General features: G+C 38.9%; 1 protein-coding gene across 1 annotated transcript in view; it reads left to right on the top strand.

The window, feature by feature from the left end:
• Window positions 1-20,832, top strand: part of LOC103757566 (ubiquitin-conjugating enzyme E2 E2) — a 199,790-nt gene extending 178,958 nt beyond the window's left edge. Inside the window, exon 5 of the mRNA XM_029961952.1 lies at window positions 20,061-20,832. Within this exon, the coding sequence (XP_029817812.1) occupies window positions 20,061-20,158 (98 nt within the window). The 3' untranslated portion in view covers window positions 20,159-20,832. The remainder of the gene's footprint in view (window positions 1-20,060) is intronic.
• The last annotated feature ends 5,658 nt before the right edge of the window (window positions 20,833-26,490 follow it).

The following is a 26,490-nucleotide window of genomic DNA, read 5'->3' as shown; positions in this document are numbered from 1 at the left end:
CTCCAGCAGGCTGAGCAAATGAAAAGAGGTATTTGCTCCTGCCTCTCCTGTCATTCACACAGTAATCTACAAAAGCCACAGAGAGAGTCTCTTTCCTCCCTGGTTATACATCACTGCCCTTTGTTCCCTATCACTCCAGGCAGGAGCGAGTTTGTCCTTTTTAAACAGCTAATACAATCCTTTACTCATAAGCTGTCTCAGACCCTTCAGTCCTGATTATTATTAATTGTCTCTATTTTGCTTGGCAGTATCATCCAGTAAACTCTGTTAATGAAATGTCTGAATTTTGTAGCAGCTGGCTGACTTTTTCATGGGGGGAAGGGGTGCCGTAGGGTTTGTGTATGAGTGAACATGTGTGCATTATCTGGGAGTGTGAGAGAGCTAAATGGAATGGTATCAGAGAGATGGGAGAGATGGTGGGATACACTAGCAGCCTATCTGGGGATTAGTATTTTTCTTTAAGGTGGTACTCGAGGGCACAACACACATCCCTTTCTACAAAGCAGGGCTCCAGTCCTGTAAATGTTTTGGCATGTGCATGAGCAACCCTATGAAACCTGATAGATACATTCATCTGCATGAAATGGAGTATGTGAGTTAATGCTCACAGGCTCTGTGCTTGAGCACTGAAAATACGTCCAGTGTTACTGCTAGGGCTTGCCTATGTGGGTAGTTAGTTATTTCAGAGTAACTCCAGGTGTGGACACTCCCCACTTTGAAAATGTATTAAGTTACGAAAACCTGTCTTTCTTGGAGTAAAAATCAACTGCACTTTAAGTATGCAAAGGGAACCTGGGGAGTGTAAATTCCTGCACTGCTTTAATCCAAAAGAGCTTTCAAGTGCAGATGGCCTCTGAGGTTTTGTATTTTACTGAGCTTGAAGTGCTAAACAAATTAATTATTTTTTATAGTTAGAGAGCTGGTGATGCTGATTTGGGTTAGAATGCTTATTGTTCTCCATTGGTCATTGCCATCCCAGCCCTACCAAAGGTTCTCCCGCTGCAGGAAAAATGTCATTTGAAACATTACAACACTATTCTTTGCGTGGCTTCCTTCTTCACGTGTTCAAGATCTGAACTTAGCTGGCCTGATTATCCCCGATGTCAGAACAGTCTAACGTCAAATCATGTCTGCTAAGCCTTGATTAGGAAATCAGAACGAAGCCGGCTACATCGCCCTCACATCAGCCTCTTCCCTTCTGGTTTCATCCTCTGTCTCTGGCTCCTTACCATTTTTCCCACATGCAAGTCCCACGATCATCAGTTGATGTTCTGGAACCAATGCTTTGGTGCTGCTCCTGGCTGTCTGTCCTGTGTAACAGCCGTGCCCGTCTGTGAGCTCCTGCAATGGGGATGTGACAGAGGATACGAGGGGCAGACTGAGATGGGGACAGCCACAATATTGCTTCCCCACAAATGTTAGGCTGAACACTTGGCTGGCAGCTGTAGCCAAAGTAACTGCTGGGGGGTTCTACAGGGCCTCACTTGCTTTGCTCTTTAGAAACCTCTGCCTGATTCCTAACCTGAACTGACAGAATTTTATACCAGCTTGTTTTTAAATAACTTTTGTCCTGTAGCTTAAGTGACCATTTTCTTGGTTTTCATTCCTGGTTGCACTAATGAAGAACCATCCTCTTTCCTCCTTGTCTTTATTTGCTGCACACTGACCAGACCTGTGTCTATTAGCCTCCTTCTGTAAGAGAAGCTTTCTGTTCCCCTGCTCATTCTCACTGCAGTCATCCTTCCTGAATGTGCCTGACTCGTAGAGTTCACTGGGCTGTGAGGCACAGCTGGACAGACTAACCCGCTCATCATCACCATCATCTTGGTGGAAATATTTACTGCTCCCTGTTGGATGTCCCTATCTCACTTCAGCCCCACTGAAGGTTATTTCTGTTTTAGCCCCATCATTCTCTCTGTTTTTCTGTTTTTTGATGAAATGGTGGAGAAAGGAAAAAGAAAAAAGGAAAAGGAAAGGGGAAAAAGGAAAAGGAAAAAAAGGAAGAATAAGCTTTTGCTAGAAAAGGATATTAATCTCTGACAAAGGAAATGCACAAACAACTGCCTGCAGTACCCGCTTCACCGGGGTTGGCACTAGTCAAGTTGGTTTCTCTGACTCTGCTCTCAGATACTTCAGTGACATATTGTACTAGCAGTGTAAAGCTGCTTGTCTCTTGTTGCCTTTTAAACCTACCGGAAACTGTGAGTTTGCTGTGAACATAGTTTGAGACTGAAGCGTGCATGTCTTCACAGTAACTGTACTTATAAGAGTAAATGAGTTGGACAAGTGACACTACATTACCTTGGTGTGAGCCCCATCAATTTTTATAGTAGTTGCTGTTTTTCAGCACCTCTGAAAAGTAGACTATTTATGTTAAGAAAGTCTGCAACATACATTGTGGTTTTCAAATAAAATGTACCTCGGTTAGAAGTATGTGTGCTGTTTTTCAAAGTACTGCCATGAATCATGAATTTATTAGATGTTTTCATACTTTGTTAACCCACATGAAGTAATGTGGCTGTGCATTTTAATGACTTACATTTATCTAAGCATAGATAAGCAAAGTCAAACAAGATCCTAAGATTATGGGAATCTTTACATGTCTCACTAAGGGACATGAGACCTGCTTTTAAGCTTTCTCTATATGAGTCATCCTTATGTTTTACCTTTGTCTTACCCAGAAACTTCTTTGTTTTTATCACAGAGTAGGTATAACTGGCAATTTTGGATATAACATACTATTGTTTTTCTGTTGCAATTACGAGTTATCCATGTGGTTTGGCATGTTTAGGTTTGCCTAAATTTTCTGCCAAAAAATATTAACACCCTTACATGCACCTGCATGAAGGTGCTGGTATTTAGGAAACTTTAGAGATGGCATTCAGTTATTATGGGTTTTTTCTTTCTTTTTTTTTTCTCTTTCCTTTTTTCTTTTTTTTTTCCCCCCCTTATCATTTTCCTAAAGGTGTGTAAGGTTCAGTACTCTTGCTGCTGCAGATATAAAATCCCAGTTCTGTCATCCTTTGCAGAAAAGGATTCAGTAGTGTAATTTAATGCATATCTTTGATCCTCAATGGGATCTAAAATAGCACTTTAGAGGGTGACTTTTCAACATAAGCATAAAAGCCCTAAAAGCCTGATAAGTATTTGCCCTGCTACAAAGCTGCTGGAATTGCTGCTGTTTCCAGAACCTTTTGCAAAACAGGTGTAGGTGGAGAGATTTAAGTCAGAACATATGCAAGTGAAAGAACTGAATTAGCAATTTCTCAGCCCATTTCCCTTTCAGCCAGCAGTATACATTTTTGGAGGAAAGTTGGTATCCTGCTGCAATGCCTACTGCCCTGTCCACTGGCAGGTTTGCCTTCAGCAGCCTTCCCCAAAGCTGGCTGTTGGAATTGCTCCAGGCAGGGTCCATATTGCAAGTGCAACATGGGTAGATCTGATGTCTAGAAAGTTTTGAGCACCTCCACATTTTGAATCTGTGTTGGTATTCGGGAAATTTAAATTCATCCAAATGCTTTTTTGTAGCAATTCTGTAACCTCTACCAATTTGCATATTGACAGGAATACCTGGAATACATACAGTACTATATCCATGGAATTGTCTTCTGCACACCGCAGCCAAAGGGCAATAGGTTCACTTGAACACCCTCAGGGAAATGCATCTCCCACTGGAAGTTGGAGTGAGGCTGCCAGACTTTGACTTGATGCCCATTGACACACTCCATCCTCCTGACACTGCTTTGGGCTCATCATCTCTGGCACTGGGGCACTAAGAGCCGAAATTGCCACAGCCACTTACAAAGCGAGTGTGTGCTGACACATCAGGTTCCACAGGAATCGCCCTGTTTTTCAGCCAGTCAGCCTCAGCCACACCAGTGTGCATTTTAATACACTAATAGATGTCCACTGTACCAGTAAAAAAAGATCTATTTTCAGTATTACTGAGATATTTAAAAACTCTAGCCTGTCCAAAAAAAAAAGTTCAAAAATAAATCTAAGGCAGCTTAATAAAGGAAAATATAACATAGCTGTAATAATAAAATCTGTTCCATGCTGGAGCATTTGGCTGCGAGTGGGAATTCAGCTGACTTGTGGTCACAGCTCTGCTGTTTGGCTTCCACGTTCAAACTTTGAAATAGCTACCCAGCCCCCAGTAATGAAGAACAGGTCCGTACCCCTCACCACACAGAAGCCTGGGTGTATCTTTTTTTCTCTCAGTTATTCTATGTATGTCTATCTAACAGGAAGCATGTACAATGTTCCTCCTCATCTGGTGCTTCCCCATAGCAGAGGCTGCTTTCTGTCAGTGCCAGTGCACATCAGATGTTCCTTCTGCAATTTTTTAGACTTCCCAATTATCATTCCTTCTTTTCCCCTCACCCCCAGTTGTGAAGTGAATTTAGAAACTCTGGATGACAGCAAGTTCAAGGGATGAGCCACTTCTCATTTTCCTCATTCTTGTAGGTTTTTTCCTTAAAGCCATAATCTTCACATTTTGCTACTATCAGAAACTGCCTCAGAATCCAATCTGATTTTTTCTTTCTCATTTAGCATTTTAATAGCTTTATTCAGTCTATCAAAAAGCACTCTTAGTCCTTCCTGCATCCAAGTATATCCTGTTGTGGTTTCTAAAGAAATTTTGTTTCCTTTTTGAATATTTTTGTCAAGAAATACTGAAGACAGTAAAATTATAAATACTCATTAAAATACTCATTAAAATTAGAAATATTCATCCTGTAATAATCCATATTTGAGTAGATGTGTCAAATGTTATGAATATTCTAGAAAATTACTGAAATACTTAAAAGTTGGCAAAACAATATTAATTGGTCCAATTTTATGAGGCTGGCTGAGCCCTGCTACTTTGATTCTTTCCTGGCACCCACAGGCTACCAGGTGCAATGTCACAACACAGTACTATCAGACATACAACAAAATAATCTCATTTTACCATATATCCTTTTTGTAAGCAGTAAAGGGTCCTGTAAACAATGAAATTGCTCTGTTGTCTGAGATTATTTATATTCTTTAGCTTGGAGCTGATTTTTCCCTTTTCTTCAGAGTTTTTATACTCTGCTCTGTCAGGAAACAGGCAGGTTTCTAAGCTCTTTCAGCACAATGGAAAATGCTTTCTCTGTATCTGAAGCAGGAAAATACTCTATGCCATGTCACTCAAGCATGGCAACAAGTAAGAGACAGTAAACAAAAGTTAGAGCAACAAGGAGTCAATCCAGGTAGTCGTGTTTTTTGGTTTGTTCTAAGTTGCAACGTAAACTTTCTGTCCCTTTTTACATCTCTGACATGAATTGTCTCCAAATGGAATGAGCTCACTCTAGGGGCTTTGGCTTAGGAAAGACAAAGTGTCGTGCGTTGTTGTTCTGCTGTCTTGGTGCTGCTGGGCCAGGAGCAGAGCAAATGGGTGTTTTGCATGAAGGCCATCCTAATAAATTGTCCTAAAGGAGCATGAAAGAAAATGCAGCATAAAACTGATGGATTTTGTTCTGCTCTCAGTGAGTACAAGAATGACTTAGTCAAAGTTGGGATTGCCTTGGGAAAAACCCACCACCATCAATTTCATTCACATAAGCAAAGCAATCCCATCAATTGAGACCAAGTTCTTTTTGCAGGAAAGTGCTTGCTTAAATACTGTGTGTTCCCCTACCTGTTCTGCAGAACCTGCTACATGTGTAATATGTACATATTTGCACTGATTGTATCATAGAATCTAGAGCTGTTATTTACAAATTCTTGGTAGTTTATCAGTGCTTTCTCTTTTCATTCCTTTTAAAAGATATTGCACTGTACTAGCTGTACTCCAATATGTATACAATCCTAACTGCTAGTCTATAGTTCGAATCACTTACAGTTTCTCATATTCCAAGCTGAACACACAGTACCAATATGTTAAAGACATTTAGGCACCTAAAGATGACGGCTGACAGCTGGCAGGGTTTTCAGTACTTCCTGTGGGATTTAAACATCTGAAGTCCCACTAGGAGCCTCTCAGCACTGCCAGGAAGACACTTGCTATACATCTGGTCTTTAAATATTTGCAGACACATACACCTATATGTCTTTAACTCTGTGGACATGATCTGGAAACATGAAATTAAACAGATGTAAATGCGAGCAATGCAGCAGCACATTATGAAAATTGCACATGGGTAAGCATTGAAATAGAATTAATTTCCTTTGCCATGAAGAGCTGATGAAACTGTTACAAGATTTTGTTCTTATCAGTTCACTAAGTTCCCTCAACATGAACCCGTGACTGTGGGGATTATTATAACAGCAGAAAAGACATTTGTGAACTGTCATCCCATTAGTAGTTCTCAGGAAAATATGTCGTGGAATACCTCCTAATTAGTGTGCAAGGGGGGGAGGCTTGGATCAGGATTACTATTGATGTCGGCCTAAATCTTTGCTCTTTTTAGTTGCACTTTGACAACACCTTATGGGTAGATCATTATTTGTGAGCGTAGAGGGTTTTAGTGTGTTTAGATTTAGGTTATTCAAAGCTCACAAGGCATCGTTAAAAAGATTTAACACAACTATAGAAGTAAGATTGTTTAGAAATACTTAGTTTTAAATCCCCCCCATTATGGTTTCAGAAGTCTACAGTCTGTTTAAATAAATTTTTTTCCTGAAAAGTGTCTGGAACTATTTACTAAAGAAAATTGGTGGGTTTATATAATTTAGAAAGCGAATGGTAGAGATTAGTCTTTAAAAATAAAATGTGCTATCTGGATTTTGTGGTATCCAAGGCATGGCACAGTCATTAGCTGTAGCTCTAGATGCCAGTCACCCATGCACTTATCCTGTTCTTTTTTTTTTTTATCTGATGTATCTGTAACTCTGCAAAGAATAATCTCTAGAAGGAGTACAGTCATTCTCTAGCAGAAAACCAGTACTACTTGGCTCAGTCAGGTACACTGCCTGTAGCTGCTCATCGCTCAGTGGTTCAGACAAAAGAGTAAAAATCCCTCAAAGCACTTTACTCACACAGTTACATACAGGAAAGGAAATTCCCTCTGAACCACAGCTGACAATCAGATTATGTGTTGAAGCAGGAGCAGTAATAGCCTTTGCAATGGTGACTCAGGTGGTGCATGACTATTAAGTTTTCTATTTCTTTTTTAATTTTCAAAAATTGCATTTTATTATTCCTACACTATATTTCTGGATATGTCTAAATATTTGGTATACGAACCATCTTCTTCCTTTTAGCTTAATGTGTTGACATTTCGTTTATGTTCCTTTCTTACTACAGAAAAGATAAGCAAGACCACTTTATTTTTAATAATCTTCTTTACCAAATTACCTGCCACATCTTATTTTGTCTTTTTGTTTCTTCTAGAAGAAATAAGCTTAGATTTCAACTATTTCTTAAGTGGGAAAGGTTTGACCATGCTGCTAATGACTTCTTGTCCTTTTCAATGTTTTCTGCTTCTGTGTTGTTTTTATTTAAGAAGATGTGGGAAAAATTGAACTTCAGACATAATAATACCCAACTATCAGTTTATTAAATGGCATCTGATTAAATCAGAGATTGACTCAAATACAAATCAGTAAAGAGGTTTTGTACATCTCTGTCAAGAAATAAATGTAAAGGGATGTAATTGACACTCATGAGAGAAAAGAGTCCTGTCACTACCCTTAACTGTTCCTAATTTTTATTGTTCCTCAAAAAGGGTTTCTAGAACATATGAAATACAGTTATATCACAAAACAGAAGTAAAGCTGGAAAAATATGCACCTGACTTTTTTGGTTTTTTAGTTTTTGGGGTTTTTTTAATGAAGCTTATAAAAGCTGTATGATAAATATACATATTTATATGTATATTTACATATAAGAGTTTTTTGAAGTTGGTTTATTTCAGCTCAAGAAACAGAATTTCTATGAGCTTCAGCTCAACCATCATTAAATTAAGAGTACTTGAAAAAATGCATGAGTGATGGATGGTACAAATACAAAAGGTTACATTTCATTTTCCTTCCAATAAACATGAGTAATTTAAAATAGTACCAGTGGAGGTTTCTTATGCCCATTACCTCAGAGAGAAGATAGGTAATTTGGTGCATACACATAATAAATCTTTGTGTGAACCGAGACCAAAATAAGTCATCAACGTTAAATGTTTAACAATCTGAAGCATTTAAATAAAGCTCTTAGTTATTTCTCATATATAAAATACAGGCTTCCAGTTTAATTTGAATGAGTTCCAAGATACCAACTAAACTGTCTCTTACTTTCAAAATACCCTGTAATAATTTACAGTCTTTAAATGTATTTTCTTGGTTTCATGCAGGTTTTGTCTAGCCAATGCAGACATGTCCTTAATTACATTGGAATCTTTTTTTTTTGTATGAAGTAGATATAACACTTCCAGGATTAACCAATTCTACTGGATATCTTTTTCTCACTAATAAAACTGTATATATTTAAGGGAAAAATAAATAAAAATAGAAAATAAATTATTTTAGACATCACATGAATTTTCTAATGTCATAATAATTTAATCTAATATTCATTATTCCCAGTTAGTACAAATAGCTCAAATCTCAGGTGGAATTAACTGGCATCAGTCCTGCTGAGCTTTTGTACTCCAGATTTCTCATTTAGACTTTGTTCCATTTTACTAAGTGGGGGTTTTGTTTTGTGTGATTGTTGTTTTTCTTTTTCCCTGTGTACCTTTTTTAATGTGAAGGCAAGGACAGACTTTCAGTTTTCTTGCCATACGTTGCTGACTGCCTACAAACCATCTTCAGGACCCTGATTAGCACAACTATTTTTAAGACTGATTCTTCCTGTTCTTAAAATAGAATGATTCCTGTTTCACTATAGAAATCACACTGTTCCACATTATTCAAGCTTGTAAAAAGAAGTCTGCTGCATTTGGCTAGCAGATTCCCCATAAGAATGTAGAGTCAGTCCTGAAAAGCAATATTTAGAATCCTGGATGTAAGTATGCTAGCTGTTAAATCATTTAGTCTCTCATCTTCTTGAGTAAAATTTCAGAAATTAGTATTCCTGAGTCATTCAGATTCTACCTTCAGAGATGATTTACACTGCTGCAAGACAAGTCTCTCTTATTTTGCATGGCTAATTTTCTACATTATTCAGCAGGGGAGGAGGAAATGGTTGTTTGTTTTTTACAGTTTTGCAGATCTATCAAAGGCAACAAATATAACAAATTATGTGCAGCATGTGTTTCCGAGTCCCTATTTTCACAGCAAATTAAGTTCAGGTGCATTAGATGGAGTTGTAGACAGCTACTTAAATACCAAAATATATGGTGTAATTGTCCCAAATTTAAGGATGGGCTGTACTGTAAGATTTCACATTCATATGGGATACAGAAATAGAGCTTTGATTAGTAAATTGTTTGTAGAATTTTCCATCCATATAAGGCTTAGTAAAAGGCTCTTCTATGGAACGGAGCATTTGCAACTTCAAGATGAATTAGATTTAGGCAAATTCTCAAGAGCTGAAATCCTTGTTGCTTGGGTCTTAATATATCGATTAGAATTTACTATAAGACACAGTATTATACTTGCAGAAGGAATGCCTCCATGACCTTTCATGTCTTTTCCATCTCTACCTTGTATAGCTTTTTTCTACGGCTCGGTCTTAGGGCTTTTTATGCCAATGCATGGAATCATTTTGCAAAGTGATTATCATTTAGTCAGGCATGGCAATGGAGTCAATGTGACCCCTCAGGCAGGAAAGACAGGATTTCCAAGTAAAGTTATTTTACCTGTTACTAAATATGAAATTATTGCTGTAAAATATCACAAATTCAATCTTTTTTCAGCATTGTCATGTAACTCCATTGCAACTAATCCAGGAGGAAAACCTGCCTACATGATGAATGCTAGTTATTTTGTTTAACCTGTTTTTCCTTCTAGTCCTATTAGAACCTGTTCATAATTAAATGTAATTATATTCACATTCTGAAGTTAATTTAGAAGTGGATAGTCTGGTTGCTTACTAAAATGGGATTATTTTTTCACTCACCTGCTGATTCCTCAGTCATTGCCAGAGCTCGCACCACCCTGCTCCTTTCATGCAGTGTCCCATGTCACCTCTGTGATCAGCCTCCAGAAGCGTCACCATAAGTGGCCAGCCCCTGTCCTCAGGGCAGGATGGCACTCTGGTTTTCATACATTTTTTTAGCCAGTGTGTGTTGGTACAAGCCCCTTCCTTGGATGCCTCTTTTGGTAGGGCAGTATTGCTGCAAATCTGCAGTGCTTGACAGATCAGACCTCACCACTCTGAACTGTCAGAAACCTGTCAAGTGTACCCATTAGCAGTGAGACTGACTCCAGAAGTCCCTGTCTCATACTCTGCAGAGATGGCACTTATTCCCAGCATTTATAGTGCAGTAACATTTTAGGATGCCTTCTCTAGAACAGTATGGACCACAGATGTGGCAACATTGAGGCCACGACGTTGGATCACATAAACAGGCTCAAATGACCCATGCCTGCAGTCCAGAAAAATCAAGAAGCCATCACCATCAAAGACAGCATTTGGGCCATACCAACAAAAATTCTGAATAAATTAGTTTCCATGCATTTTTCTTCCACTGCCTCTGGATGAAGATATAAACTTAGATATGTCTGAGCCAGATACAGGCTGTGACTTCCTTCCACATGTTCCCCAGGAGAAAGGGTAGATAGGGAATGGAGAGGCCTGACTATTTTTTGTGTCATTACTGGGTAACAGTAAGAGGTGTGTTCATGCAAGGCACATTTAAGTTCCTATTCCTGTTCCAAGGGATGTTCAACATGCCAAGGGATTTCAGGCCCTAGGCGATGAAAGAGTGCTATTTAGTAGGCCTTTAGTAGGGACAAAATTCTTCACTAACCCACTCCTTTGTAAATAAAGGCCTCTTGTATTCTTTTGACATTTTGTATGGGATTCTTAATAGCAGTTTTGGATTTAAATGTGACAAATTAATAATGAGATTTTATAGGACAAGAAGAAGAAAATCAGATTAAACCAAAATAAGCAGCATTCATAACATATGTAGGCTTCCAAGGATTAATTGCAATAAAGGTATAAAGGGATAGATAAAAGAGCAGGATTCAGATGACTTCTGCATCTGACCTAAAATGATCTGGATGTGTTTAAGTTGATGATTTTTTGTTCACATTCAAACACTTTTAAGAGTGAAGATGGCTTTACAACTCATTTTCCTCCAGTGTCTAAATGCCACCAAAGACCATACCATGCAGTAACACCTCCTCCCCTCCTTATCCTCTGGGAATGCACACAGTAAGTGAATCCTATTGGACCTCCTGGTTTTCTTGCAGAGTAATCTACCTTTGGTGCTTGTGGCTATAGGATGCCTAACATTGCACAAAGCATGGTCACAGAGAATAGCTTTACACATAGTTGCTTTGTGATTAAACTGTTCATTCAGGATGTGTAAAACCCATAGGTCAATCCTTTGCCTGAAGTAGGTGATTAGTGGGAAGTAATAAGAGACAAACCCAGAAGAAAACTGGTTCTTTTATCTTTAGATGAAAGAAATGCTAAACACACTACCATTCCTATAGAGTATCTATCCCTCCTTTAATGAATCTTCAGACACAAAAAAAAAAAAAAAATCACATCCAGTGCTTTTCTGAAAAAAGACTTCCGACCCTATGGATAAATGCCAGTTACATTATGGGTCTTAGCATTTTGAGATCTGGGGGCTGTGGTTTCCTTATTATCTACTCACGGCCAGCTTCCACAAGGTAAACACATATTGCTGTAACTTCTGCAAATTTTATCAAACCACATGCCATGTAATGTCTTTCAAATCAAGTTCTATAGTTACTAACACCTTTTTATAATTTTTTTTCCAATAGCAATGACTATTTCTCAATTGAGTTCATTATTATGAACAGATACATTGCTAATGTATCTTTGCTTTTAATATTGAGACTCATCCAGGCATCAAAGTGAAGTGTGTTATTTCAGAACTTTAATTGTTCCAGCATGCTGGTACTTCTAATAGATGCATGTTCTTCCTTAATTAAAGACAACTCTTCAAGATCGGTAGACTGTGCCTCACTGATCCATGATTGCCTCTACTAACTCCCAGTCAGACAGTGAAGTTTATAGAAATCTGACTAAAAACTGGAAAAAGAATCTTTCTCTTTAAACAAGAATGATTTCCCTTGGCAAGATACAGAGATGAATCACTGCCAACACTTTCCTTTAAGAGCTGCGTTAATAAAATTGGGCCAGATAATACTCCTTATTTCTGAAACATCTTTTTCTTAGGCAGCCTCATATTTCACACAGATCTGTGGTAGGTAACCTGACAGCAATCAGGCAAGTTGAGAGAGAGGAATGAATTTCTCCTTCCATGCTTAGAAAATGGATATTTTAGTAAATGGATGTTTTCTAAACTGGATTTGCAGAGCTCTTTTATTTTTGAAGATATGCAGCATTTTTTTCTCCAGACAACAGTTTGGACATCATAATCAAGTCATGCATGCCTTAATATTTGTGTAACTGCAATCATTGTACAAACTTAATAGCAGTCAGATGTGTTTGTGACAATTCTACAGAGCTCAGAATTTAGAGCCTAGTCATGGATAGTTGTCTTTTTGTGCTACACATCTATACAGCCACATTTACGAAAGTATACAGATACCTTGCAATTTTTACAATATTTATTCTCAGAATAGCCTGGGTGATTGAAAAGCATTAGTCCAGCTTTACACATGGGAAACTAAAGCACCACTGTAAGACCACTTAACATTCTTTCTATATGCATTAGAATTTTTCTATTGAATGTTAAGATGTGACCAACCAAATCTGCAAAACTAGTTCATGAAATAAGAAACAGACTTCATTATATGCCATATTGTATGATTTCTGTTGAAAAGTTGATATTAGCTTCACTGACTCTTTTCCTAGTAGACAGTAGACCTTTCCAGAATTTGCTCCTTTCCTCTCTAATAATTATTTTTCTTTACTGAAACAATTCATTGTATTTGTTCTCTTTTTTATTACAGTGTTTATTGATCACTTTATCATTCTTCTGTATCGCTTTCAAAGAGCCTCGCAGACTGTTAAATACTTTCTATATGGATAGTTGGAACTGTGATTTTGTAAAAGTCAGAAATAAATTGTAGTTCAGCTTGTAGGCTGTGTAAAGCAATTCAGAGCCCTGCTACTGCCCTTTGTTCTGCCTTGAATCACTCTGTTGTTCCCGTCCGTACGCGTGTGTTGATCAGACTCCCAACCGCGAGGATAGTTTTATTGCCGCACAAACAGGGATTAGTGCTGCACTGCACTCATTTTCACTTGTGCCCTGATTTCCAGCACTCTTTTCAAAGGTGAAAGGTCAGTGGAGTAATTCAGTGTGCTACTCCACCTGTCTTTGCCTTCAAAGAATTACTTAGTCTGTGCATTATTATTAATGATAGCAAAAGAGAGCAACACTGCTGCTCTAAGATCACTGAAGGACACTATGATGCATTTCACATATCTCATTTTCCACGTCAAGACACACAGGATCCTTGACATGGTCTTCTAGGAGTTCATTAAGTTTAAAACAGGTGATATGTGGTTAACTATGAAAACTTCCCAAGGCAAAGTGACATTATAAATAAAATTACTCGCAAACAATTAATCTTCTCTTAATCCCTTCCTCTCAGAGTATTAAATTGTTCTGTGACGTATTTGGTATAGCATGTCTCACACTGCCTTTGCAGTTTTTACTGACTGGTCTTTTTATAACACTAGCCTGGATACCACTGAAAACAACATAAAAAGTATAATTAGATATTAAATATTTTTAATTAATTTTAAGGGTGGTTTTGGTGTGAAGCAAGCGGTCAGTGTTTGCTGTTAAGAAAATTGGTGTCTCAATGAATTATTAGTTTCTTCTCTTGCCCCAATCTTTTTTTTTTTTTCCAATTTGCCTTTTGGGACCTATTTCTTAAAAGTTGGTACAATATTAAAACTGACAAAAATTAGATTCAGAAATCGTGGCTTTCACTGCAAGCCAATATGGGAACATCCTACACTGCTATTTGCACTGAAATGACCAAACAAAATGTAGTTACTGAAAATATGAACTTTTATTTTGGGAAGGTTTGTTTTTGGGGTAACCAATCCTGGCTGTGCTGCTTTATAAAGATGACTCCAAGGCTGCTATCCTGTAGATGACATACACCTCAACTTTTCCTAAAAAAAAAAAAGCTCAAGCACTCCGCATTTTTTAATTGAAAAAGAAGTACAGCATAATATTTGGAAAGAGAGGCTGTTATAAAGAAAGAAAATGTAGTATTCCATAGTATTACGTATTCCTAAAGCTCTTCTAAATTTAACATTTAATTTTTGGTGACTGATTTTTCAGTACAGGTAGTTCCCTAGAGCCTGGCAATGAGTTGCCTCTCACAGCAATGAGGATGGAGTCATTCATAGTTCAGAAGGAATAAGACCTTTCAAATTACATCTAACCTTTGGAAATCCTTCCACTTTAATTCTGCTCTTCAGCTGGAGGCCAACTCTTTTGAATTCCCCCTGATACAGAGCTGAATCTTAACCTGGACCAAAAAAAACACAAAACATTGTAAATATTTGGCTAAAGAAACTGTGAGATTTTTGTAGGGCTGTGGTTTTTTTTAGTTTTTAAGGTGTTCCAGAAATCTTTCTGAGAACCCACTTGTCGTAGCGCAATAACTGACTCCATCAGCTGTTCTCTATTAAGACTGCAAAATACTTCACTAGAAATATGATTCTACTTTATAAATGCTCATAAAAATACATATAAAATGCATGCAAACACCCGTAATGTATGTTTTAAGTCTAAATGTGTGTCTCTTTAACCATGTTGGCATTACCAATTGGAATTTCATTGCATATTGTGTGGCTGACGGAGAAGGCACATTGAAATCGAGCTGTTAAACACACCATCTCCATTTTTTATTTCACTAGAGTATGTTTGCTGTATTTTTAAAAGAGCATTGAAAAGCCCAGGAGATGTATTCTGCTCTGAAATTGCTATTTGCTGACATAGAAATAGCTATAAAAATACAAGCTGAGAAAAATACAGTATAGCAATATATTTTCATTTATTTGGGGGAAAAGTAGTTTTAAAGAAGAATTATAGTCTGTCTTCTGAATGATAAAGCAGTTTAACTAGCATTAAACACAGCTGAAATTTTGTAATGACCAAACCTCGGCTCATCCAAATCCCCAATAGCATTAACTTACTAGAATTGGGCTGTAAATTTGATTAGCCTTACAGCAGACATGAGACACAAATGTTCTTCCTTAAACAGTCATACTAAGTGGCTGCAAAAGAAAATGACAAGGTGGCATAGAGCAGCACATCCAACCTTTTCAAGCTAGGGACAAGCTCCAGCTCACCCAGCTTTCAAATCCACATAAATACAGAGCAATTTCATGAATTGTGATATAACATGAGGATTACATATGGTGAGGTGAGGAGGGATTTAGCAGCTGCAGTCTTCCTATAAATCATCCAGAAGCTTTTCTTCATAGTTTAAGTCTTTTGATTGACATTTTCCATGTAAACTACATCGCTGAACCATAGCTTCTGTCTTTGCCTGTATAATATGGTGCTTTTTTAATATATTTCCATTACTCATCCACTGTCCTCTAACATGAAATTTGATGCTGTAACTCCTGCTGTGTTAATATTCTACATTGAACCAATCAGAGTATGGGATAAAAAATTTTCTTTACACAAGTTAAAGCTTATAGAGGCATTCTAGGGCAGATTTTTAGAAGTTAGAGTCTGGGACTAGGAGGAACAGTAAATTACAAAACTTTAAACGTCCAAAGAGTTGCAGCAACTTCTCTGGCGGGCTGAGAGTGTGTGCCACAGCACAATTTCCTACGGTGGCTACACAGCCACTGCCACCCACAAACCTGCTCCCAGGTTCCAGTGCTGCCAAGTGCCATACACAGTCGCTCTGCCTCATCCTGGCTTCCGCAGCCACCGGCACCCTGAGGGCTGGGAAGCCCATACAAGGAGTTGTGCACAGGGGGTGCCATCCCGGCTCACAAGCCAGCCACCATGCATTTGGTGCACCAAGAGTACATTCCTCCTGCCAGGCCAGCAGTTGCATAGTTTTGCTGTTATTGTTGTTAATTTACTTTGGGTTTATTTTAATTTCTTTTACTAGGTTGTTATGATAACACATTTCTGGCATAGCTTTATATTCCTGTCACCTGGTTTTGTTGTCAGTTGGACACAGTCCCATTTGGAGTCAAATTGTAAAATGAACCCTGATTCAATGATGAATCATGCTACTTATTAAAAAAAAAAAAAAGATAAAACTCAAGCAGTTTGTTAGTTACAGAAACGAATTTCTAACATCAAGAATAAAACCACAGATATATACAAATGGAAAATAAAAATAGTTTTTGGTAAAGAGAAATGGAAACATGGGAAAAATGCCCATATGAATTTTGTGATCCAGTATTCCTTTTTATGTCTTAATTAGATAGTTTATGCAGTGGTTGTTTTATAAATACATATTTGACCTTAGTAATGGAGATTTCACAATACCCCTCAAACAGTGCAGCCCAGCTGAGAACCACATGATGCTCAGCCATGTGCTACATAGTTTAGGAGGTAAATGATAACTGCTGTTTTTAACTTGATTTCTTCCTCATAGTTGGTATTTTGTGGGACTTGGACACTATAACCAAGGCTCGTGCATTAAATTGAGAATTAAATCTTTTAATTGTTTTAATTAAGGTGCTTCAATTTATCTTGTAATCTTCATTTCATGGCCCATCCCAGTGAACTGTGTAACAACAGTAACTCATGACTCCTAAAGGGTTGAGAGATCTGTCTCCTTGGGCCTGCCAGCTGGCTGAAACTGCCCACACAGGTGCAGGAAGAATCCATGGCATTTCTGGAGCTCACATACTGTCCTTAAATGCTGTGGCACAGATGCAGCATGCTGCATGGAATTGGCCAGTGTGCCACCGGTTTGGTGGCTCTGATCTGAAGTTTAAATTTCCCTCCTCGCCATCTGTCCTGACTTCCCAAACAAAGCAGTTGTGCCTCCTGATGGCTTTATGCCTTCATGGGAACTGCTAAAATACGCCAGCTCTTCAAACACCTGTTGAAGAGTCCTTTTTAAAATCCTCATAAGTAACTACGTGTAATGGCAACACACCTTCAGACTGTCTGATAGAGATGTGAAATAGCGGGGCCTCAGTGTCAGTAACTATTTTTCTATTCCCTCAGTCTGTGGTCTCAAACAAGGAAGTGGCTTTGCCAAATTATAGATTTGTTCTTTTATTCAATATTGTGCCTAAAAAACTTTTAACCGAATTGAAAAAAACAATGGCTTTACTGTTATTACTGAGAGTACCTTTTAGTAGCATTCGCTTGGCAGCTGGCTGTGAGTGCAGATGTTCCCACTCATGCTACAGCAAGCAAGTGGTTTGCTTCCACAGACCTGCTTCATACAGGCAGACAACAATGGAAGGAGACACTTGCTTGGGGGAACTACCCAAGATGACAGTTGATTCTCAGGTCACTCTGTGGGAATTTACACACCTACAATAAAAGCTTTGTAGACCTCAGACATCTTGCAGGCCATCACCTCCACTCTCTCCCCAACTGCCAAACAAAATACTGCAAAGACAAAGACTTGAATGGATAAACAAACAACCCAGTTCTCTACATTACTGGGCTTCAACAGATTTCCACACCTTCTTACCAAGAACTCCTCTCACTGATTCTCTCACCCTAAAAGAGAGGAGACACCTTCCCATGCTGTGAGGAAGTGAGAGGAAGAGCCTGTACCTTCCAAAGCCTTCTAAATATGTGTGTTGTTGAAATATTTCCTCCCAAAAGGAGATATACATGGAAACCCACACTAGGAAACAATTATAATTATCATCAAGGACTGGGGATGATGATGTGATCCTCAGTACCCTTGGAGTGTATCAAAGAAATTGATTTACACCTCTCAATGTGAAAGACATGCTTTCGCAGAAACATTCATCCTGCACATAAAAAACCTTCAGATTTGAACAGGGTAAATCTTTACCACAGCACATCACTTTTCATGCAAGGCTTTGTAAAGATCTTCGACGCAGCACTTTAAATGTGCACTAAACCTCAAGAAGGACTTGCCGCATTCCCAGATTATAATATCCTGCAGCCCATCACAGCCAGATGCCTCAGAGGCTGAACACCACCTTTCCCAACAGTATGAAAACCAGGACATTTGTCAAATTTTACTTCAGGGATTCCTTTCAAGTTCAACTCTTAGGCTCCATTTCTCCAGGGCTCTCCGAAAGCGTTTCTTTACGCAGTTGCGTTGCATCCAAGGAGGGTGTGGGAATTTGCAGCAGTGCTGTCAGGCTGATCCCCAAACTAGTGTTGCACTATGACAACGTTTCCCTGTGGCTACTCCCTAAATTTTTTGTGAAGGAAATGTTGCCCTTTCCTATTGCCCAAGTTCCCTATTTACCCTACAGTGCTTCTGAAACCTTGTTCCAGCCATGGATATCTTTTCACTACTTAAATGCCCATATACTATTAGCCTCCTATTTGCACAGAACAAAATCCTTCTGGTAATCCCCTACGTAGTTTTTCCACCTTGGCCGAGGAGTTAAATGTGATATACTTTCTAGTCTACAGCTTTTTAAATGGATCTTAGATTAGATATGCTTCTTGGACACTTATGAATGTAAAAATAGTCAAGTTCAGGCCTCGGTGACCTTCCCTGGTTATATTAAAATATTAAAGGTAAGCACATGCAGTAAGTGTTCACAGGACTGAGACTACGGGGACATAGTACACTGCAGTCAGAGTGATAACTTGCCTTACTAATTTAGAAAGTGTAAACTTGACATTCAAATCACATGCTCTTCCTGGAAGTGCAGGGTATGCATGCAAACCAAAAGATTTTTTTATTAGATATTATTTACTAATATTTGATGATGTTGGCAGTATGCCAATCAATTGATTTTTTGCTAAACCAACATATTTCTCCTATCATAAACTCCTGTCATTAACAACCAAACAAAAAAAGCCCAGATTTACTCTGCTTTACAGAAGCAGAGTAACATCTGACGTCTTGTCCAAGGAGTTTCAGTGGTTAATATACAAGCACCCCACTCAGATTACAACTGTACCAGGGAAGCTAAGAGTCATATTGTTCAATGGCACCATCTTCAGTCAACTACAAAGCTAATTATTACCTCGCTTTCAGAAGAAGTCATATTCCTCTGTCCTAAGTCAGGAAAAAGTGTGGTATCAGTGCCTCTGGATTTACATGGTACAATCTCAGAAAATTTACTGTTGCAGCAAAAATATTAAGTGTATGGGTTTCCCTCAAAAAAGGGAAAATCTCTATACATTTTGTCTGCTTTAAATTGAGAAACATATCTGAAAGAGAAAAATGTTGATTAAATGCAATCACTTACGGGAATGTCTTGACTTGGTTTGTTTTTCTTAGGGGACTGATTGGTTTTGATTAATTATTTGTGAAGTATTTGGAGATTCAGACCATATCATGCAGCATTCTGGCCATATGAATGCTCAGAAAGATCCCTTAAATTAAATAACAATTCCAAAGTTTGGAATTAACTTCTGTCACTTTGAAAATAGTACTTACTGCCTTAATTCCTTATATTTCTTTACGCTTTAAAACTAGAAGCGTTAAAAAAAAATTGAACCTGATAATAGAATTAGAGCTCATCCTCTTCTTAGGTGAGAATATATATACTTGTGGGAATCTAATACCATAAATAAATTACATCATCTGAAAGTGAATTTTAGCTCAAAATGAAATTATCAGAACTTTTCTTTGTGAAGTATAATTTTAGAATATTGTTTCAGTTATATGTTTAACAGAAATGTATAGCTAATTGCAAGCCACCTTCTCCCCATCTTCCTTCCACGCTTTCAAAATTAGGCTAGCATATATAGGCATCTTGTTCTTACAGTTTAACCTAAGAGAACTGAATGAATGTGGATCTAAAAATAGCTTTTTCATCCTTTCGAGGCTGAACGCGTGTTTCACACTTTGTGTTTCCTTTTCAGCTGACCCCCTGGTTGGAAGCATTGCCACTCAGTACATGACTAACAGAGCAGAGCACGACAGAATGGCCAGACAGTGGACCAAGCGATACGCCACATAGGAACCTACTCTAGGATTTGCTGGACCTGTGCAAGCACATTCACTAAGTGCATCAATAGCCCTTCCCTTCATTCTTATTTTTTATTAAATTTTGAACCATTTTGTGACAAAAGGTTGTCCTTACTTTCTTTTTTTGTTTTATTTTTATTTGTTCTGGGGTTTTTTGTTCTGTTAACTTGAAAGTTGTTTCCCTCAAATGTAGACAGGGAATTTTGGTTATCAGTGCAAAGAATGTTGGATCTGTAATAGTATAGAGCTTTATCACAAAGCTTTGTATTAATGTGTGGGATTGTTTTTTTTTCTTTCATGTGGTTTTGGGGAAAACAAAAAAATTCAGAATTATATCTCATTTCTACTTAAATGTAGTGTTTAGGGTTATTTTTTTGTACTGAAGTCTTTAATGGTGGGTGCATGCTACTGGGAACAAGTTTTGTATAAAAGCTTAAAATCAAGAATCACTGTGCATTACTAAGACTGTGTTTATCACTAGCCTTCTGTTTCCCACACAAAAGGCTATTGCGTTGAACAAATTAATATGTATTTTGATTTACTTAAAAAACAACAAAAAAAAGTGCTTGTAAATTTCTTAGGGACCTGCCACTTTTGACTGTGGATCAGTTGATGTACACTTGTATTATTAAAGCACTCAATAAAACACTGTGGCTGATAAATGCACTTCTTGCAAGACAGTGCTTTTGCATTTGTGCAGTATAGGCTGTGCAGTCCTCACATAATACGACTGCAGGTTAAACAACTATTTTTAGACCTGAACTATTCACTTCTTCTCAACAATGCATTTCTTAACTCAGAATTCTTCATTGTGTATATCTGTCACATACAAACATTTTCCAAATGTTAAGGCCTTTCTTTCACGTGCCTATGCTCAGCCTTGCTATTCAGAAGCCTCATGCTACATCTTTTATACTATGGCTTCACTTTATCCATCTTGTTGCATTTAAAATAGTTGGCTATAAAAATAGCCTTGCAGTGAAAGCAGAATACTGATGTTGATTTTATACAGCAGGCCTCATTTTGCCTTTCTCCAAGCTCTTTGACTGTAAAAGCTACTGTTATTTAAAAAAATAAATGAAGGTTTTCGATGGGAAAATTGAGCCCATTGCTCCAATCATTCCCAGCACGTTCAATAGTAAGGGTATTTCTATTCAGATTTGACCTTCAGGCTAATTTTAGATATGCAGCCATGGAAGGAAAACTTGTACTTGGCTAAGGAAATGTGTGGGTGTTGTGATTTAGAAAATATATACTGTGATGCTGATAGCTAAATGTTCTTTGTGTTGCAAGGCATATTGGAAAATCCCTGTCTCATATAATTAAATGTTACAGATGCTTTATACAGTGCTTGCCTGCCCTCTCCCCTCTCTCCTTACCTCTTATGTTTAAAGAAGATCTTATCTTTAAAAAGATACATTACAACAGGGTCAGTATAAACATACAGGGAGACCCAATCCCATTATACTCCCAGTTCAACTGTCATGAAAACTAAAGCAGTCAAGGTGACACCATAGGGCCTCTACACCCACCACTGCACTGCTCAGCATTTCAAGGCTCTTTTGTTTTTCTCTTGGCCATTTGCTAACAAACTGAACAGACATTCAACTTCAGTCCACTGGTGAGTTGTCCTCTGCATGAAGAAAAGCTGAACGTTTATATTGTTGTAGGTGGTCTGATAACTACCACCCCAAGAACCACAAGGCTGTCAAAGAAATAATCAGATTCTCTTGATAAGAGCAAACAGAGAATCTTCTGGTGTTTGTAGAAGCCAACTGTTTACAAGCCCAGCTGTACAACATTTTGAGGCCAACAGATCCTAAATACAGACATGAAAGAACAACGATATTTCAAAAATAAAACACAAAACCTAGACTTCTCTGAGCCAGAACCACCTTCTCAGGACAGTACTGGTATATGTGCTTCACTTGTGAGTTGCCTCCACCATACAACTTGCCATGGAATACTCCAGATCTGAAGAGAACCTTCCTGCTGTAAAAGTACAACAAAGGGGTAAAAGGAATTAAAAAGAACAATGCACCCTGCCCTCTACAGTAACGGCATTGCTTCTCCTCTTATCCCAGCTGCTGAAGAGATTCCTGCCATAAAAGACCTGTATCCCCTGAGACAGCAATTAATGGGCAATTTCAGATTTCTTATGAAGTATTTTCAGAGTCTGTCACACTGCAACCTTTATTTACACTCAGCTGAGCACAATGCAGTGATTTCCCAGGTACATTTTAAGCCTACTTGATAAAAAAATCTTTCATTTCCATTATCCTGCTATTGTTTTTCTTTTGCCAAAATATAAAGAAGAGCCTATATTCTTCTCTAAAGAAGATGTAACTGAAAGATAGCTGAGATACCTTGGAGGGGGAATCACAGAATTCTCAATAAATATCTATTCTTGGATCATCAGCTCTCACTTGCTTTTCTTACCAATTAAAAGCTGTGCAGTTTGAATTTGCAGGTAAGTTGCCCTCTGTGTGAATCCGTACAGTCACATTGTCCTAGGTAATATGAAACTACTACCTTAATAACCATGGAGATCCCAAAGAAATAATCAGAAAGGATCAACCTACGCTGATTAAAGCAGATGCAGAGTCTTCTGGCATCTGCAGGAACCAAATGTTTGAAAGTCTGGCTATAAAACATTCTCCTCTATTTGCAAATCTGCTCTATTTGCCTCGCAAGTAATTCCTTTTCTTCATGGGCTAAACCTGGGATATATGAAGCATTATTTGAAACCTGCTGCTGTTGCTTAGAAGAAATGATCCATCCGCAACACAATTCAGTCTGCCAGTAGAGGCACAGAGAACCATAATGCATTGGCATGGTCTCTTTTTCTCCTTTTTTTTTCTCCTGCATTTAGAAGATAGTGCACATTATTCTAGCTCCCCTTTGCTCTTCAGATCCTCTCCAAATTTAACTGATTCCTGCTTCCTCTTTTATGATAAATCATCTTTCTAATTTCTTCTAGCTGGTGAAATCCGCATGCTGCCCTCATACAATTGGGTACAAAGATAATTCAAATGACTTCCACATATTAAAACATTCAAGAGCATACAGTTGTCCTAAAACCACATATAAAGGCCACCAGTTGAGCAAATCTCAGTATTTTTCCAGAGACACGCAAATGCTAAAACTGGGGGTTGTTTTATAAAGACATCTTACATCTGTTCTGAATTCAATTGCAATATCAAGTAAACAATATTTGATTTCCAGTAACCCCAGCTAAATGTCACTGTCCCATACCCTCTGAGTTCAACTCAGATGAAGCAAAAAATCGGGGAACTCTCCAAACTGTATTCACTCATTCATGGATTACCGAAGTGGCCTTCGCATCCCACTGCCCAAGTGACCAGCTGATTTCCCTCTTTAGAAAATTGCAGAACAACAATGCTTAAATCAAGGTACCTGAAACCATCCTGTATTTTCAGAGACAGCATTTCCCAGCTGCTCCAGGAGTGAGCAGGGCCATAACCCTTTTGATTGCATGCATTGTGGGTGATTGCAGCCAAACAGTTAAATTTCATTACAACCAGCTGCTGTGCCGTGAATAAGGCAGGAGTAATTCCTCTTGAAAGATCTTTGTTCAGGTTTTCATATTGTGAGCTGCAGATGGATACACGGTCATATCCTATGCCCAAGTGATGGGCAGCAGCTCAGAGCCCTTCTTTCTTGCTATACTATGCAACGATAGCATGTGACTATGGAACACCAGGGTGGTTGGGGGACCCATAAACCCCAAAATTGGATTCCTCTTCAAAGCCCTCTCAACCTTTTAAATTCTGTCCTGACACGTACTCTGGGTGCTTTGCATGCTCTAAACACTCTTTCAGCATGACAGTACAGTGTGCTTTAATCCTTCCGACTTATTCCTCCTCACTCACCCATTCCTTCTCTCTATGCTTTCTTCTTCTTGACTGATTTATTACTCACAGCTGAGAGACCACACAAGACACTGATCCCAGTTCAAATGCCTCTTCCAGAAGTTGCCTGAGCATAGTAACCCTTGTCCCCCGAAGTGTCCCCAGGCCCCTCTCTGCTCCCCCTTGCCTCAGGCAATGCCTATTAGAACAGGGAAAGCAGATGTGTCTCCAGTGCAGTAGGAAGATGCCTTCAGACAGTGCAGCATCTCCCAATTACTCCAACTCCAGTGTTAACCTGGGGTCCCTTTTCTTCTTTCCAGTTCTCAGAGACTTCTCTTGTCTCTGAAGATGGACATCTTACCCCAGGCCCAATGTGCCTGCCTGCATTTTGAGTTGGGCAAACTGTAGCAAAGGCTCAGTGAAAATTCTGGCACCTCCAAGGTTCAAATGTCCAGCTTTGGCAGCCACGATTCCTGCAGAGCCAGTTCTGCCTGCTGGTTTTCCATCCTCAGTTGGTCTTTCTTCTCTTCAGCTTTTCATTCCCTTTCATTTCTCCTCCGATCCTTTCCTTCATGACATCAATGCCGTGTCTTGATGCTTCCTTCTCCCTGCTTCCCTCACCTCAGTCACAGCTCTGTTCATGGTCATGAGGACACCACATCACTCACACTGGGCTTCCCAGAACTGCTTGAAATCCCCTAATTTTTAGGTCTTAGAAGCAAGGAAGAGCTTTGTGTGAATTAAGTACTTCCTCATTGTGCCATGCCTGGCACTGGCTATAAACTAAATCACTTCTCCCACACACGTCATTAGCAGTAATGAAATCCGGACTGGCCTCCTTAGCATGGCATCCATATGCAAATGAATTTCCTCAGCTCAAACGATCTGTACAGCCAATGCGTGGCTGCTTGGGATGCCTCCAGCAGCCTCTGTCGGGTCACAACTGGAATATGTTTGGGGACTACTGTTTACCAGGAAGAGTTTTATGATACCTTTAAATCCATCATTCTGCACCCTAATTCCATCGTGAACTTTAATAGGTACTTGCAGCACTCCGGGATAATGAAAAGGGGAAAGCAAAACATCCCTTTCATGTCTACTTTGATTGTGAAACAAAGTAGTCATGAACTAATGGAAGGTTGAAACAAAGACAAGGTTACTAAGACATCCTAATCCCTTGCCAGTCCTAAATTAGAAAAATCCCACTTCACGTAACAGCTTAATAAAAGATGTATTTATTTCCATAAACCTTGCAGAACAAATTCCAAAAAACTCACTATCCAGATGTCCCAATAGTAAACGTGGATGATCAGATAATGCATTTCAGGAGAAGGAAATGCATCCACTAGGAAGAGCTTTCCAGCACCCTCATCTCCTCACCTCTGTCAGGCTGCATGCAGGACTGCCTCCTTGACAGTCCCTTGGGAAACAAGGGCTGGAAACAAGAACCTCGGGTCATTCCTTATTGTCACTGCTCCTCAAATACACTCACTCACAACAGGCATTTGTTGCTGCAGAATCAGTGCTGGGGTCCCCTTTTGTGTCGCTGAGGACCTTGGGGTCAGGAAAAACAAAGGGTCACACTTCAGTTTCTGTGAAATGCCTCCTTTCTTTGCAGTTGACTCATACCCTTTGTAAGGCCCTGAATGGAGCCTCTTACGTGAATGGGGCTCCTACCACACAGATTTCAATACAGTCCTGCTCCTTTCTTCACTTGTCATAAACCTGGCAAAGAAAGTGCTTTGCTCATCACACTTTGGAAACACCTTGCACATCTTTAAACTCTTCCATTTACATTTCTCAGATACTTCTCATTACATGTGTGTTTCTCTTGTAATCACTTATAAACACCAAGGATATGCAAAAATCCTGCTTCCTTCTTTTGGACCACATGCAACCTTCATCCCTGCTCCTCTCTGCTGCTCCCCAGTTCCTAAATCTGCTTCTTCACTCAGGATTCCGGCACCCAAATCCCTTGCTTAGCCCACCAACACAGCAAACACCAGTCACCTCTGCTCCAGGGTCCTTACGGCCCATCACTGTGGTGCTCCGACATCTCACTGAAAAAGGGAAAAGTCCACCCCAGCACCAGAGATTGCTGCTGTATTTGCAAAATGAGGGATCAAGACCTGCTTTATGTGAGAGAGCACATAATGCTCCTTGTGCTCAGCACTTAAACAATAAGGTACAAATCCTCTCTGCAGATCTCCTGATCTCAAAGTTCAGAACAGCACTCTCCTTTGCTCTTCAGTATTGCAAGTAGTAGCAAAATGGTTTGTATTAAATGCCCTGAATGTTACATATCTAATAAACAGAATAAAACTTCCCCCACAAAAATCTGTATGTGGTGATAACTTAGTCATCTTTTACACAGGAAACTAACTGTGTGAATTAAAAAGTCTCTCCTGTTTCCTGTTCTGCTTCATTATGCATTGTCATTACCTCTTGCTGC

This window comes from Manacus vitellinus, unplaced genomic scaffold (assembly GCF_001715985.3).
Source record: "Manacus vitellinus isolate BGI_N305 unplaced genomic scaffold, ASM171598v3 scaffold_3_pilon, whole genome shotgun sequence".
Classification (NCBI taxonomy): Eukaryota; Metazoa; Chordata; class Aves; order Passeriformes; family Pipridae; genus Manacus; species Manacus vitellinus.
This window is presented reverse-complemented; position numbering and strand designations above follow the sequence as displayed.